At 47.9% G+C, this 13,928-nt stretch overlaps 1 protein-coding gene across 1 annotated transcript in view; it reads left to right on the top strand.

The window, feature by feature from the left end:
* The window catches only part of PPFIA4 (PTPRF interacting protein alpha 4), a 131,475-nt gene extending 123,337 nt beyond the window's left edge, over positions 1-8,138 (top strand). Inside the window, exon 30 of the mRNA XM_030220853.1 lies at positions 6,240-8,138. Within this exon, the coding sequence (XP_030076713.1) occupies positions 6,240-6,289 (50 nt within the window). The 3' untranslated portion in view covers positions 6,290-8,138. The remainder of the gene's footprint in view (positions 1-6,239) is intronic.
* The last annotated feature ends 5,790 nt before the right edge of the window (positions 8,139-13,928 follow it).

The following is a 13,928-nucleotide window of genomic DNA, read 5'->3' as shown; positions in this document are numbered from 1 at the left end:
AACCGAGGCTCAGGCTCTCACGGCCATTGGTGCTCAGACCGTGTAAGTAGAGGGGAAAAAAGTAATCATCCCACAGCAGAAACACCTGGCTGTGTAAAAAGGTCACAAGAGCGGATGAAGCAGCCACAGAACGGGATTTTTAGGAGGCGGCAGTCAGCGTTTTTTAAATGGGCTCAGTAAGACCCTCATATTCAGTGCCAGGCCTAATTTGGCTACCGTCACTGAATATCCAGGTCTTTGTGGGCCATTGGAAGTAATCCGGGTCTGTTCCAGTATTCAGTGCTGATACCTGGGTAACTAACCAGACACAGAACTGCATTATGAGGTCCTTTTTTCAAGCCACGCTAAAACGTGGTTATTGCTGGTGTCAGCGCGTGGGTTTTCTGTGTGCTAGGCCACTTTCAGCGCGAAGGTAAAATGGCCACCCTGCCATATTTTATTGTACTGGCCACATGCTAATTAGTGCGTGGCCCAGTGGCGTAGCTACGTGGGGCCACAGGGGCCTGGGTCCCCGTAGATTTGGCCCTGGACCCCCGTAGATTTGGCCCTGGACCCCCCTGCTGACGACCCTCTCGACCCCCCCCTCCCGCCGACAACCCGCCATCGCCTACCTTTGGTGGAGGGGGACCCAACCCCCCGCCAGCTGAGGTCCTCTTCTTTCGGCGCAAGGCTTCGTTCTTTCTGAGTCTGACGACCTGCACATATGAACGAAGCCTTGACCCGGAAGAAGAGGATCTCGGCTGGTGGGGGGTTGGGGTCCCCCGCCACCAAAGGTAGGCGACGGCGGGTTGGCAGTGGGAGGAGGAGTCGAGAGGGTCGTCGGCGAGGGAGGGGGGCAAAGTTGTGGTGGGGGCGGGGGGGGGGGGGGGTTGGCGGCGCCGGGGGGGGGGCTAAAATGTGCCCCCTCACCTCGGGCTCTGGACCCCCCTCCCGCCGAAGTCTGGCTACGCCCCTGGCGTGGCCATTACCGTGGGAGCTCTTGCCACCTATTTAGGAGGTGGTAAGGGCTCCTGCACCACTCCCATGCTGATTAGCACAGGCATGCCTACTCTCCACCCATGGGCACACCTCCTATGATGGAAAAGAAAAAATATTTTACAGTGCGGAGTTAGCGCACACTGAGTAGAAAGCTACAGCAGGATGCCTCAGTGCGTCCTGCGTTAGTGCCCTTTTACCTTGCAGTAGGCCCGCGTTAGGCCTACCACGCCTTAGTAAAAAGACAGTTCTGTGTGCCTGGTTAGTTATTATTCATGCATCGGCACTGAATATCAGCAGTGCCCAGATAACTTTGGGCTCCAGGTGTGCACAGGGATATAATTTGGTCCCCATCCTCTTCTGTCCCCAGTCAATTCCATCCCTTCCCCATCACACTGGTTCTACCCCCACGGTTTTCTTTCTCATCCTCATATCCAACCTCCATTTTTAAAAGATTTGTAAATTCAAACCAAACATAAAATGCGTCCTATACAGGGGCGTAGCCAGACTTCAGCGGGAGGGGGGGTCTAGAGCCCAAGGTGAGGTGGCACATTTTAGCCCCCCCTGCCGCCACCACCACCTTTTACCACCCCCAGCGCCAACCCTTTCAACCCCCTCTTCCCGCTGCCGCCAACCCTCCCCCACCGCCGCCGCCATTGTCGGGTACCTTTGCTGGCGGGGGTCCCCAACCCCTGCCAGCCAAAGTCCTTTTTTCCGGCTCTGCCGCGTTGCTGATCTGCAAGGGCAGGCTTCTGTTTCTGTGAGTCTGACGTCCTGCACCTATGTCAGACTCACAGAAACAGAAGCCTGCCCTTGCAGATCAGCAACGTGGCTGCACCGGAGAAGAGGACCTTGGCTGGTGGGGACCTCCGCCAGCAAAGGTACCCGACGGCGGCGGCAGCAGGAGGGTTGGTGGGGGGGGCAGGGCCAAATCTACGGGGGCACATGCCCCCCGTGGCCCCACGTAGCTACGCCCCTGGTCCTATTAGCTTGTTAAATTTTAACTCAAAACTTTTGGTATTTCTTTGTTAAATATGCAAGAGAAATATCTTCTTATTATTAACATGGAGTCCTTTTTTGATAATTTTTAAAAATTTTTATTGTAGCTGAGGGGTTGGTTTTCAAATCGAGGTGTGCATGGGGGCATAATCTGGTCCCCGTCCCCTCCCATCCTCATGTTCTTGCTAACTGTTTTTGTTACCAACACCATGTATTGCTGAGGATTTCTGTGGGTTCCCTTTGTCCCCATTCCCATGCACACCTCTGCTTCTGAGTCCTCCTCAACTCTGCCCCTGGACTGTCCCGGTTCTAACCAGAGAGTGGCATGGAGCAGTGCCGTAGCGAGGGCTAATGACACTCGGGGCGGGTCGCCGCTGCGCACCCCCCCGGGTGCAGCACGGCGCGACCCCCCCCTGCGGTGCACCCCCCCCTCCGGAGCGAAACCCCCCCCCGGACCGCATTCTTACCTGCGGGAGGGCCGATCCACCCCGAGTGCACATCACTCGGAGCTGCGTCGGCCCCGCTGGTTCCCTGCTCTCTCTGCCCCGGAACAGGAAGTAACCTGTTCCGGGGCAGCGGGAGCAGGGAACCAGCGGGGCCGGCACCCCCCGAGCGCGTGCACCCGGGGCGAACCGCCCCTCCCGCCCCCCCCCCTTCCTACGCCACTGCCATGGAGGTCAGTTAATATTCAGCACCACTGTCTGTCTGAGTGCTGCTGAATAATAGCATTGGGGCTGGCCAGTCTCCTGCCCAGTTAAATTACTTTAAATATTCATCCCTTAGGGCCTGGTATTCAAAGGATTTATGCTCCTCGCTTTGAGAGTTATGCTCATAAACTGGCCTCTTTGAAAATTTATTAGGAATGCATGCATAAATTTGTACTTGAAATTTCACTAAACTCTTAAATTTAGGAGCATAAAAAGTGGGTGGCAACTGGGGTGGATTTAAGATGAGGAAAAGAAGGTAGGAGCTTAGCACTGATTTTCAGTACTAGCCTTATCAATTAGGCTTATAAATCTAGGCAAACAAATGGCAGGCTTAAATTTATGAGCATAACATTTAAGCTCTTGAATTAAGATGGATTTGCAGCTGAAAAGTTATGCTCTTAAGTCTGGCTGAAAATTGGACACAAATAGGAGGCCAGCTTAGAGCATAAATTTAGGAGCTCAGCATTTTCTGAATACTGGGCTCCGGGGCGTAGCCAGACCTCATGGTGGGAGGGGGCCAGAGCCCGAGGTTGGGGGCACATTTTGAGTGCCGCCCCGCGGCCCCCCCACCTTACCTCCTTGCTGCTTCCCCTCACTGCCTCGTCGCTCCCTCCGCAAAAACAAATACCTTTGCTGGGGGGGGGGTCCCCAACCCCCGCCAGCCGAAGCCTTCTTCAGCGCAGCCGCGTTCGCTGCCCTGCTCTTCTTTCTTCTTGTTCCTCTTGTGCACGATGACGCTCCAGTTTCACGTAAAGGAGCCTCAGTGTGCACAGGAGGAGCAAGAAGAAAGAAGAGCAGGGCAGCGAACGCAGCTGCGCTGGAGACCGACGCTGAAGAAGGCTTTATCTGGCGGGGGTTGGGGACCCCCGCCAGCCAAACCAGGGGCCCGGATGAAATTTGCGGGGGCCCAGGCCCCCATGGCCCCCCATAGCTACGCCCCTGATTGGGCCCTTAGGGTTTGATTTCAGACCACAGGAGGCAGCCTGGCTAACTCCCATGGTCGGCGGTGAGACCGGATTTTCAGTGCCAGGCTGTTTCCAGTGACCGGCTTTCAATATCTGGTTTATTTTTGGCTAGTTTAAACTTAACCGGCCAAGCTAATATTCAGCACTGGCCAGTTAAATTTAAACCTGCAAAAGATAGACCTGTTATTTTGGTGGCCCAGTTTGGCTGCCAAACTTAGCCAACGATACGCTGAATATTAGCAGATAGCCGGTTATATTGAGCAATATAACTGCTTAGCCACTAAGCACTGACTGGGAATATTCAGCGAGAGATAACCAGCTATCTCCTGTTGAATATTCATAGTAACTAGTTAAGTGCTATTTAATTGGCCAAGAACCATTCCTGTCCGGTTAAATAGCGCTGAATATTGGGGGGGGGGGGGGGGGGGGGGGGGTTAGTCTTTAGTTCCAACATAAACTGGTTTCTAGAAACTTTTTTTTTCCTGAAATCAGACATGAACAAAAACACCAAATATCTCTTTACAGTGGAAAGATGCAGGTGGGTAGCAAGATCATTTTTTTTTTTAGATCCACTTACACATTACCGCATGCTGGTGTTTGGTAGGAAGAAGGGACTGTCTGCCATCTCACCTGATCTGGTCCTGGATTTCTCCTGAATCCTAACTAGATCTGTCTGTATGCAGTGGGGTGAAAACAGACCTCACTCAGCCTCTTTGGGTTCACTTTTTTCTCAGTGTTCCAGGGGCAGACTGACCATATGGGCAACCGGGCTGTACCTGAGGGCCCAGGGCAATACTTCCCTCCCACATTCCCAACATCCCTCTCCTCCTCCATGACTGGGACTGAGACGCCTCATCTTTCTCCCTCCTCCCACGCTCCCGTCTCCAAACCTTCCCCTTTTCCTCCGTGCAGGCAAAGGCGTAGGCAGCTACACCGGCCTTCTGCTGCTGATGTTGGAACTTCCCTCTTCCGTGGCCCGCCTCCCTTCTGACATAATTTCCTTCTTCCACAAGGTCAGGTTGTGGCAGACGGAAGTTCTGGCATCAGCAGTCGGCCTAAAGGAAAAGCTCAGTGGCGCTGAAGGCAGGGGGAGAGGGAGGCAGCAGGGCTGGTGGGGGAGCCCAGTGATCCTCATTGCCCAGGGGTCCAGGTCACTGTCAGTACGCCCCTAGTGTGTTTATGGTGAGTTGCTTGCATGCTGCCATGTTATCAGTGTGTTCTCCTCATGGTACCAAGAGTAGAAGTGTAGAACGGAGATGCAGGCAGCATGTAGTTAACATATTACTGGCATGTAGCTAAGATTTAGCGCAGAACTAATAGGTATCACTAGCTAGTGTGCTCTTAGTTTTCGACAGTGCCGCAAACATTTTTTTCATAGGAGAACAATGAATAATTTAATCAGGACAAAGAATATGACGACTTGCAGTAACACTGCCCCTCCCCCACCACCTTCCCAGGCAACTTTCTGATGATTCGGTGAAATTGTAGAGAGCCACAGATGGAACAAAACACAAAGTCCAGATTTGGAGGAAGCACATTTTCATTGAAGACCCAACACGGCCCATGTTTCAGCTGTTGCCTGCGTTAGAGGTCGTAAACGTGACAGCTGTACAAACACTCTTGGGTCTATTGTAAAGTCTCAGTGATAATGCTTCCACATTCTTTCCTCTGCCTTAGAGGAAACCAGCTTCTTATGTCTTCTGGAATTGACTTCAGTGGCATTTCTTGGTTGACTGCCATCTGGGGCGGTTCGCTGCTGTGCACCCCCCTCCTCCGGGTGCAGCATCGTCCATCCCCCATGGGTGCAGCACGACACCTCCCCCCCCCCCCTGGTTGTAGCACAACACCACCTGTTGGGTGCAACGTCCCCCTGGTGCATCACCTCCAAGCCTTCTCCCTCCCCTGGGTGCATTCTTCTTACCTGCTGGGGTGCTGGGAGCAGCCGTGCGGCTGTCGGCTCTGCCGGTTCCCTGCTCCCTCTGCCCCGGAACAGGAAGTAACAGCAGAGGGAGCAGAGAACCGGCGGAGCCGACAGCCAAGCAACTGCTTCCTGCACCCCTCCTGCAGCATGCACCCGGGGCGGACCACCTCCACCGCCCCGCCCTCGGTATGCCAGCCATGTCGCGTTTTCAATAAAAGTTTGCTTCCTCTGAAATTGGACTTTGTGTGTCTTGTTCCATCTGTGGTCCTCTGCGCTTTCACCGCTTCACTGTTACTTGTATTGCTGATTCCCGCTGGTCTGCTTGTTCACCTTTCTGGTGATGCCATTCTTCAGAATTTTTGAGCTACCACAGATATCCATTGTTCCTTGTATCATAGAATAAAACCCACATCTGCCATTCGGTTGCTAAGCTGTAGAGAGCCAAAGCATATGCTGTGCAGTAGAAAGCGAGGAGAGGCATTTGTGACTCTTGTATTTCTGCTGTGGACCTACATTGCTCTACTGCCATAGATCAGCTACCCAACCGTTGCTCAGTTCCCAATGGGCCTGTCATCATTCCTGGGGTGCGGCAGTAGATTCCTGCAATCCAGCAGCAGAGCTCTGAAAAGTGTTGGTAAGGAAGCCAAATTAATGTCTGCTTTTGCTTTGCAGTACATTCCCACTACCTGTATGGTTACATGCTTTCTGCCTTCCGGGATTAGTCTACAGGACGCCTAACAGTACATGGACAGAACAGAGCCTCGACCCACCAAGACGATTCTTCTGTGGTCTCAGAGATGATCTGCTACTAGGGACACACACAGCGTGTTTAGACCAGTAATTCCTACTCTCCCTTTTATATATTGGTTCTGTGGTACTGGTCCAGTTCTATCTGTTTTTCCTGCCAATGAAATTCCATTGGTCTTAGAGATGTACTCCTGACCATCAGATATTTTTTCATATATGAATGCAATTTGTTTTGTAAATAACTCTGTATTCTGTAATGGACTTTTTGGAATATACTATTAACAGCATTTAGACACACCTATGCCTGGAAATTGGTCTTAAATATTTAAAAATCTGTTGCTCTTTCCCTAACCTTTTGCCAGTAGACCAGAGTGACTTTCCATGATGCCCTCACAGGGTTACACATAACTGTTGCTGTTCCTTCAACTAAACCAGAGTCGTGCGCGCTCTGTTTACCTAATGGCCGTCTCCAAGAGGAACGCGGTCAAGATTATGGCCCCATAATAGCCAAGCTGCAGTGAATAAATCAGAAATTTTGTCGAGAGGTTTGTTGTCCTCCTAAACCACCAGCGTGAAGATCAAGTTTGTACCAGTGACCTGTTGGAGCCTTCTGTAGATTTGTTTCTGGAAACTGAGAGTGCTTCTCTATGCACTGGCCGCTTTTGAGGTTGTGTATAGGATAGTAATCGGGCAGGAGAAAGAGAGCAGGTTATGATCCCTGTAAGTTGGTGTCTAGCCTGGAAATTCTGTCCTGAACTTCTGAGAAATGTGTTTGGTTCTTACTGGATGGGGCTGGAAATGAATGGAAGGGGATTTCAAGCCACTTTGTATTTTGGAAAGGTGCTTCCAGGAGACCTCTTATTCACTTTATGATACTGAATAAGGAACTGGCAACACAGCAGTGGTCTTTATACACTATCACCACACTCTCTGCGATCCCTTCTTTCTCTTCTACCCCATCTCTTTCCTTCTCACCTCTTCTTTCTCTTTCCTTGTTTTTCTTTTCTCTGTTCCTTCTCTGCCTATCCAGACCCTCTGTATCTTCTCCTCCTCACCACCTTCTGTCAGTTTCTAATTTCTAATTCTGGCACTGTGGAGGATGAGATAAAGTTGGGTATTTAAAAACACTTTTGAAATAAAGCAGAAAACAAATTAATTAGCAGCGTATACAAAATGTATGCTAAGGCCATTGCTGCTATGATAAACGACAGCTGTGAGTAAGTGTGGCAGGCTGGGAGAGGACCTGCTTGAGAACTGCAAGAGCTTCCGTCCTGCTGGAGTTCTGCAAGAATAAAACAAAGGACTGTAGCACAGCTCAGTGTCCCTGAAGCAAACTTTAGTTTGACCTGAAATATATTTTGCATAGTAATACAGAAAACAAATTTTTTTTTTCCCAAATTTAATCTTGCATCACATTAAGAGCAGCACTGGGCACTTTACTGGTCTTTGACCTGCTTGTGGAAATGAAAAAGAGTATGTGTGGAAGAGACATTTGCAGACTTCCTATGCTGATTTTGTGGGTGATGAGGAAGATTTTATATTGTCGATGTAATCTGCTTATTAACTCACTTTCTAGCAGGTGCTTTCAGCCCCATCCTCGGGACCCACCAGGTAAGTCTGGTTTTCAGGCTGTCCATAATGATAATGTATGCACTGCTTTCATTTGTATGCAAATCTGTCTCATGCATATTCGTTGTGGGTATCTTGAAAACCTGACAGGCTGGGCTTGTCCCGGGGACTGGGATGAGGACCCCTGCTTTCTATTAGCCTGTAACATATTATAACCCTTGGTGTTGGTTGTTTATGAAATAAAACCAGCAGGAAGAATCAATGGGGGAAGGAGCAATGTGTGTGTGTGTGTGGGGGGGGGGGGGGGGGGGGGGGGGAGGGGAGGGGTGAAACACTAGCCATGTCTGAAGCCTCACCCAGCGGGTCTACTTTTCAGCATACCTCATGAAACTCATTCTTGTTGCCCTGAAAACCTGACTTGATTGGAAAGGGAGATTGGGGTTCACAAGCTGCTTTCCCAGTCTGGGAGCAAGATTACCAGAGGTTCTGTTTACACCGGTCATACTGATCTGGACGTGATCCCACCCCCCACCCCCCACACTTGTGGACTTGTAGTTCGGAGTTTGCTAAAGAAACAGATTTACAAGCCTTTGCGGGCCATGTGGAAGCGAATGTGGAGTCAATTGGGGTGACCCAGGGTAAATTTTAGAAAGATACTGGCATGAGGGGATTTTTTTCAGTCCCAGCCTCCTCTGTAGTGGCCTGAGAACCTCTCTGGCCCAGCCTGCATCATGGAAGTGAAAAATGTTTCCATCTGTGCCAAAGGAAGGGGCAGGAATGTGGTGTCTTAGAGGCCCCTCTGCTTATTTTTTGCTTCAATCTTTTTGTGCCGCTGGTGCTCCCCTGTACTGACCTCTTGGCAGCACCAGGCCTCACCAGGGCATTTCTGAGTGTCCCATAGGCAGTCCATCCCTGGAGAGACTCTACCTGGGAGAAGCAGCAGAGCCAGCTAGAACTTGGTGTTACTGATATGGAGTGGGGGTGGGGAACCAATCAGATAATTGTGTCATCAGGTATTACTTGATCTGAACTGCAATTATCACCCCACATTTGTAATATGACTGTTTTATATTTAAGCTAGTAACAGAAAGATTATGATATATATAGTATCTTCGGATCAAATGTTTTGTTCATTGGAACCTATTTTTCCTGTAAAATTGAAGGGGTTTATTTTTGTTATTGCAAATGCAGGAGGAAAGAAGCATTTAGCTGTTTTTAAGGAGACAATCACAGGGTACAAGCCTCTGGGGAAACTGCAGGATGTGTGCATGAAAACTCGAGATATTTTAGTCTGTTTCACGTGAAAATAAATAAATGCAGACTACAAGCCACCACAGCGTTCATGGGTGTTGTCTGCTTAAACCTTACTGGAATTTCTATAAGCAGCCCTGAAAGCACTGAAATTTTGAAGAAATAAAGGAAAATATCTTTTAAATAGGCAAAACACTTCTGTTCCCTCATTCCCAAATCTTCCTCTGTGTTGAACTACCCATAGCCTTCACCAAAGTGCCTTTTTATAATTTTCGTGGCCTACCAGTTTCCTTAGCTCATTTTGGGTTTTAGGTTCAGGTGCATAACAGCCCCCCCCTTATGATGTGTGTGGTACCTAGGGGCCTCACTGGGATCCAGGGGGTCCTTTTACTAAGGTGCGCTGAAAAATGGCCTGCGGTAATGTAGGCGTGGGTTTTGGGCGTGCACAGAATCATTTTTCAGTGCATCTGTAAAAAAAAACGCCTTTTAAAAATGTTTTGCTGAAAATGGACGTGCGGCAAAATGAAAATTGCCGTGTGTCCATTTTGGGTCTGAGACCTTACCTCCAGCCATTGACCTAGCAGTAAAGTCACATGCGGTAACTGGGCGGTAATGACCTACGCGTGCCAAATGCAACTTGGCGCACGTCCGATACGCGTGGCAGAAAATAAAAATGATTTTTTTTTTTTGGCTGCGCCTATCGGACGTGTGCCAAAAATGAAATTACCGCAAGAGCCACGCGGTAGCCGTGCAGTAACTCCATTTTGGTGCACGTTGGGCGCGTGTACACGCTTACGTGGCTTAGTAAAAGGGCCCCAGGTGTCCGCTTCAGAAGCAGGCGCACTAAGTTAAAGGAGACACTCCAGTCCAGGGTTGATGTTGGAAAAACAAAGGACCCGACATTCAAAATGGTTTAACCAGGCAGGAGAAGCCCTTAGGTGCCCTTTTACTAAACCGCGGTAGTTTGGGCGCTTGTTTTTGGCACGTGCTGGGCCATTTTTGACCACAGCTGTAATGGGGCAGTAAAAGGCTATTTACTGTCTGAGCCCTTACCACCACCCATTGACTTGACGGTAATGGCTCATGTTCTACTCGTGTTGTAATCAGGGTGCATGCGCCAGTGTGGCCATGTTGCTGATTACCACTGGAAACGTCCCCCCATGATAGAAAATAGAAAACAGTGTGCACCAACTTTGAAACCACCGCAGGGTGCCTGTGTTGCCCCTGCGGTAATGCCGATATTATTTATTTATTTATCACATTTATACCCCGCATTTTCCCACGTTTGTGGGCTCAATGTGGCATACAATATACCGAAAAGGCTATTGCCGGTCCAGTGGTTATACAAATGCAATAAATTGTGGTAGTCAGAGTGGATAGAAGGAACAGGGTATAAGGGGAAAAGGGTAAAGGTAAGAGAGTCCAAAATGGGCCATATATATGCTGTTTTGAAGGACTTTAGGTTTTAGTTTGGATCCTGGTGGTAGGCCTTCCGGAATAGGCAGGTCTTGAGTGATTTCCTAAAGTTGAGATGGTTTTGAGTAGTTTTGACAGCTTTTGGCAAGGCATTCCATAATTGGGTGCTGATAAAGGAAAAGGATGCATAAGTACATAAGTAATGCCACACTGAGAAAAGACCAAGGGTCCATCGAGCCCAGCATCCTGTCCACGACAGCGGCCAATCCAGGCCAAGGGCACCTGGCAAGCTTCCCAAACGTACAAACATTCTATACAATCAAGCCATTGTGACATCACTAATGAGGTTGGCTCTTATTGGTGGAATGAGCCACTATGACATCACAATAGGTTAAATCACTGCTCTATGTAATAAAAGTGAGCCAAGTAGAGGACATAAGTACATAAGTAATGCCACACTGGGAAAAGACCAAGGGTCCATCGAGCCCAGCATCCTGTCCACGACAGCGGCCAATCCAGGCCAAGGGCACCTGGCAAGCTTAAGTGGATTTATATTTATATGGTGTGCACGACCTGGGCATTAGCCTTACCGCTGTATAGTGAAAGGGCCCCTTAAGGTAGTGGCCACCCAGGCACTCTCCAGTTAGTACAGGGATGGTCCGGGGGTGGAGCTTGGGAGAACCAGCACTTAGTTAGTGGCAATATTTAGTCTGCTAACTGGTTAAGTAAGTGGATAAAGTTAGGACAGCAGAAGAAGGCTGTCCAAACTGATATTTGCCGAGATAACCGGGCTCTGGTCTAAATATTGGCCTCTGCCTGGCTAACTTTGCAATTGCGGCCTGACAGCTCTTCTGGTCCCTCTTCCCTCCTGGCCCCCCTTCAGCACAAGGGCTGTCCCCGCTGGTTCAAATCCCCCTTTCCTTTTCTGGAATTTACTGGGTTCTTCAATCAGGCATAGGTTGGGTGACTTTATCCTTCTTGTCCTCATAGCAACACTACTCAGATCATAACTGCTCTGTACCGTCAGCAGCCCCTTGTCACTAGAAAAGACAAAAACGTCATCTTCTCTCCAGTTCCACCTCTGCACAGGGATGAGAGACTGCTTTCTCGTTCTCAACCTTAGGAATCGGCATAGGTCTTCCAGGGACAAGAGACTCTATTGAAATTGGCTTCTGGTGTGCTATGCCTCCATGAGCCTTCATTCTCAACTACTCAGATTTTTTTTAATTCTCCCCCACCCTGCCCATTTTAAAACTTTCTGCCTCTTGGCTAGGATAACCATCACAGTGGCTGTCGTTGACCAGGGTCCCCAGACTTGGGCTTTTTCTGAAATCATGTCTGCCTTTACCTAGTCTGGCCATTACATGAAACCATTCTGTATCAGCTGAGATACCTGACTCCCAAGGAGCTATGAAAACTACCTTTTCTTGATCGATTGTTATTTTTTTTGGTTGTATTCTATTTTTATATTGTACATTGGTTTCATTTTTAATTTTTATGATCATGTATTTAATATTTGTTTACTTTGTGTTATTAGTGTTTTTGTGGTTTTAATATTGCAATGTACTTTGCTTGAATTATTGTCATTGTGGGTGTTGTATTGTGCCTAGAACTCTTTGGGATATAAGTGGATAAGTGCCAAATTGAATGAAATTAAATCACTGCATCTGCAACATCATCTGTCCTGACCTAAAGTGGTATATTTTTAAAATAAATCACATTTTTAAAGTGTTTTACTTTGGTGGGGAGGGGGAAAACAGTATGTTGAGTTCATTGAATATTCTAGAGATTCATCTGTAATAAAACATTAAATCAAATTTGCTTGAACCATACCTATCTTATGTGTTTCTAGCTGCATCATCCATGAACCTTTCTGGCTAGGTTTGATACATCACCTGATAGGACATCCTAACTAGTGCTGTGTAAAAATGTGGTTGGTTTTCATTTCAGTGTATATATTTTATTTTTTCTTTTCATTTCATTTCCATTTTTATTTATTTATTTATTTATTTATTTTTTTTGGGGGGGGGGGGGTTCCTTTTTCATTTCAAATAAACAACAAGCAATACTTTTAAAACAGGAAATAAAAACAAAAGCGAACTTAAAAAAATGTCAGGTCCAGTCCTGCAACTCAAGCTAATCTTTAGTAAAAGACCCCCTGGATGAGGTAAGACACTTAAGGGTTAGAGGAGACTTGTGTCACATCTGAAGAGGAGTCCGCTGTAGTCTTCAAAGCGCATGCAGTACTGCATTCGTGGTGGTTGTGATGAAAAATATCGTAACCTACAACCACTTGTGCATGTGAAGGGCAAGTCTATGACTGAGCGCCGTATCCCAGAAAACAGTTTGCAGAATTAGAAAAGGTTCAAAGAAGAGCGACCAAAATGATAAAGGGGATGGAACTCCTCCTGTATAAGGAAAGGCTAAAGAGGTTAGGGTTCTTCAGCTTGGGAAAGAGATGACAGAGGGGGTATATGATTGAGGTCCATAAAATCCGGAGTAGTGTAGGCCAGGTAGAAGTGAATTGATTTTTCACTCTTTCAAAAAATTATGTAGAAATACTTTTAAAGTAAATAGGAGGAAATATTTTTTCATGCAAAGAATAGTTAAATTCTGGAATTTGTTCACAGAGGAGTGGTTATCTTATCTGGGTTTAAAAAAGGTTTGGACAAGTTCCTGGAAAAGTCCATAGTCTGCTATTGAGATGGACATGGAGAAGTCACTGCTTGCCCTGGAATTGGTAGCATGGAATGTTGCTACTCTTTGGGGTTTTACATGGAATGTTGCTACTCTTTGGGGTTCTACATGGAATGTTGCTACTCTTGGGGTTTCTGCTAGTACTTGACCTGGATTGGCTACTGCTGGAAGTAGGATACTGGGCTAGATGGACCATTGGTCTGACCCAGTATGCTCCTCCCATGGCCACACCCACTTTTCATTGCACACTAAAAGATTTGTCAGGTCTATGGCTGCTGCAACTGTGAGGCAGGTGTGCTGATATTGGGTTATGATAATATTTTATAATGGAATCCAGGTGCTCAGATACCATTAAAGAAAAGGCTTTTCATCACATGTCCTCAGTGTGCCTAAATGAAGGCATCCACATATCAATAAACTTGCCATCTATTTGCTATAGCTTTTGACTTTTGCCATACTTTGTTGACCACTGGCAGGAATGAGGCCACGTAATGCTGTCTCTCCTCGCTCACCTTGCTCTTTACTACTGTTTGGGCTCTCAGCCTTGGCCTGTGTTTCGTCTTTGCTTCTTTCTTTCCTGTCCTCATGGTAGGTCCTCTCCATTTGCTGTCAGCTTTTTTTGTATCGTTAACCACTTTGATGAAGCCTCCCTTAAGCGGAATATCAACTATCAATAAACTT

The sequence above is a fragment of the Microcaecilia unicolor genome, chromosome 12 (assembly GCF_901765095.1).
Source record: "Microcaecilia unicolor chromosome 12, aMicUni1.1, whole genome shotgun sequence".
Classification (NCBI taxonomy): Eukaryota; Metazoa; Chordata; class Amphibia; order Gymnophiona; family Siphonopidae; genus Microcaecilia; species Microcaecilia unicolor.
The sequence above is the reverse complement of the archived record's forward strand: the minus strand, read 5'-3'. Positions and strand labels throughout refer to the sequence as shown.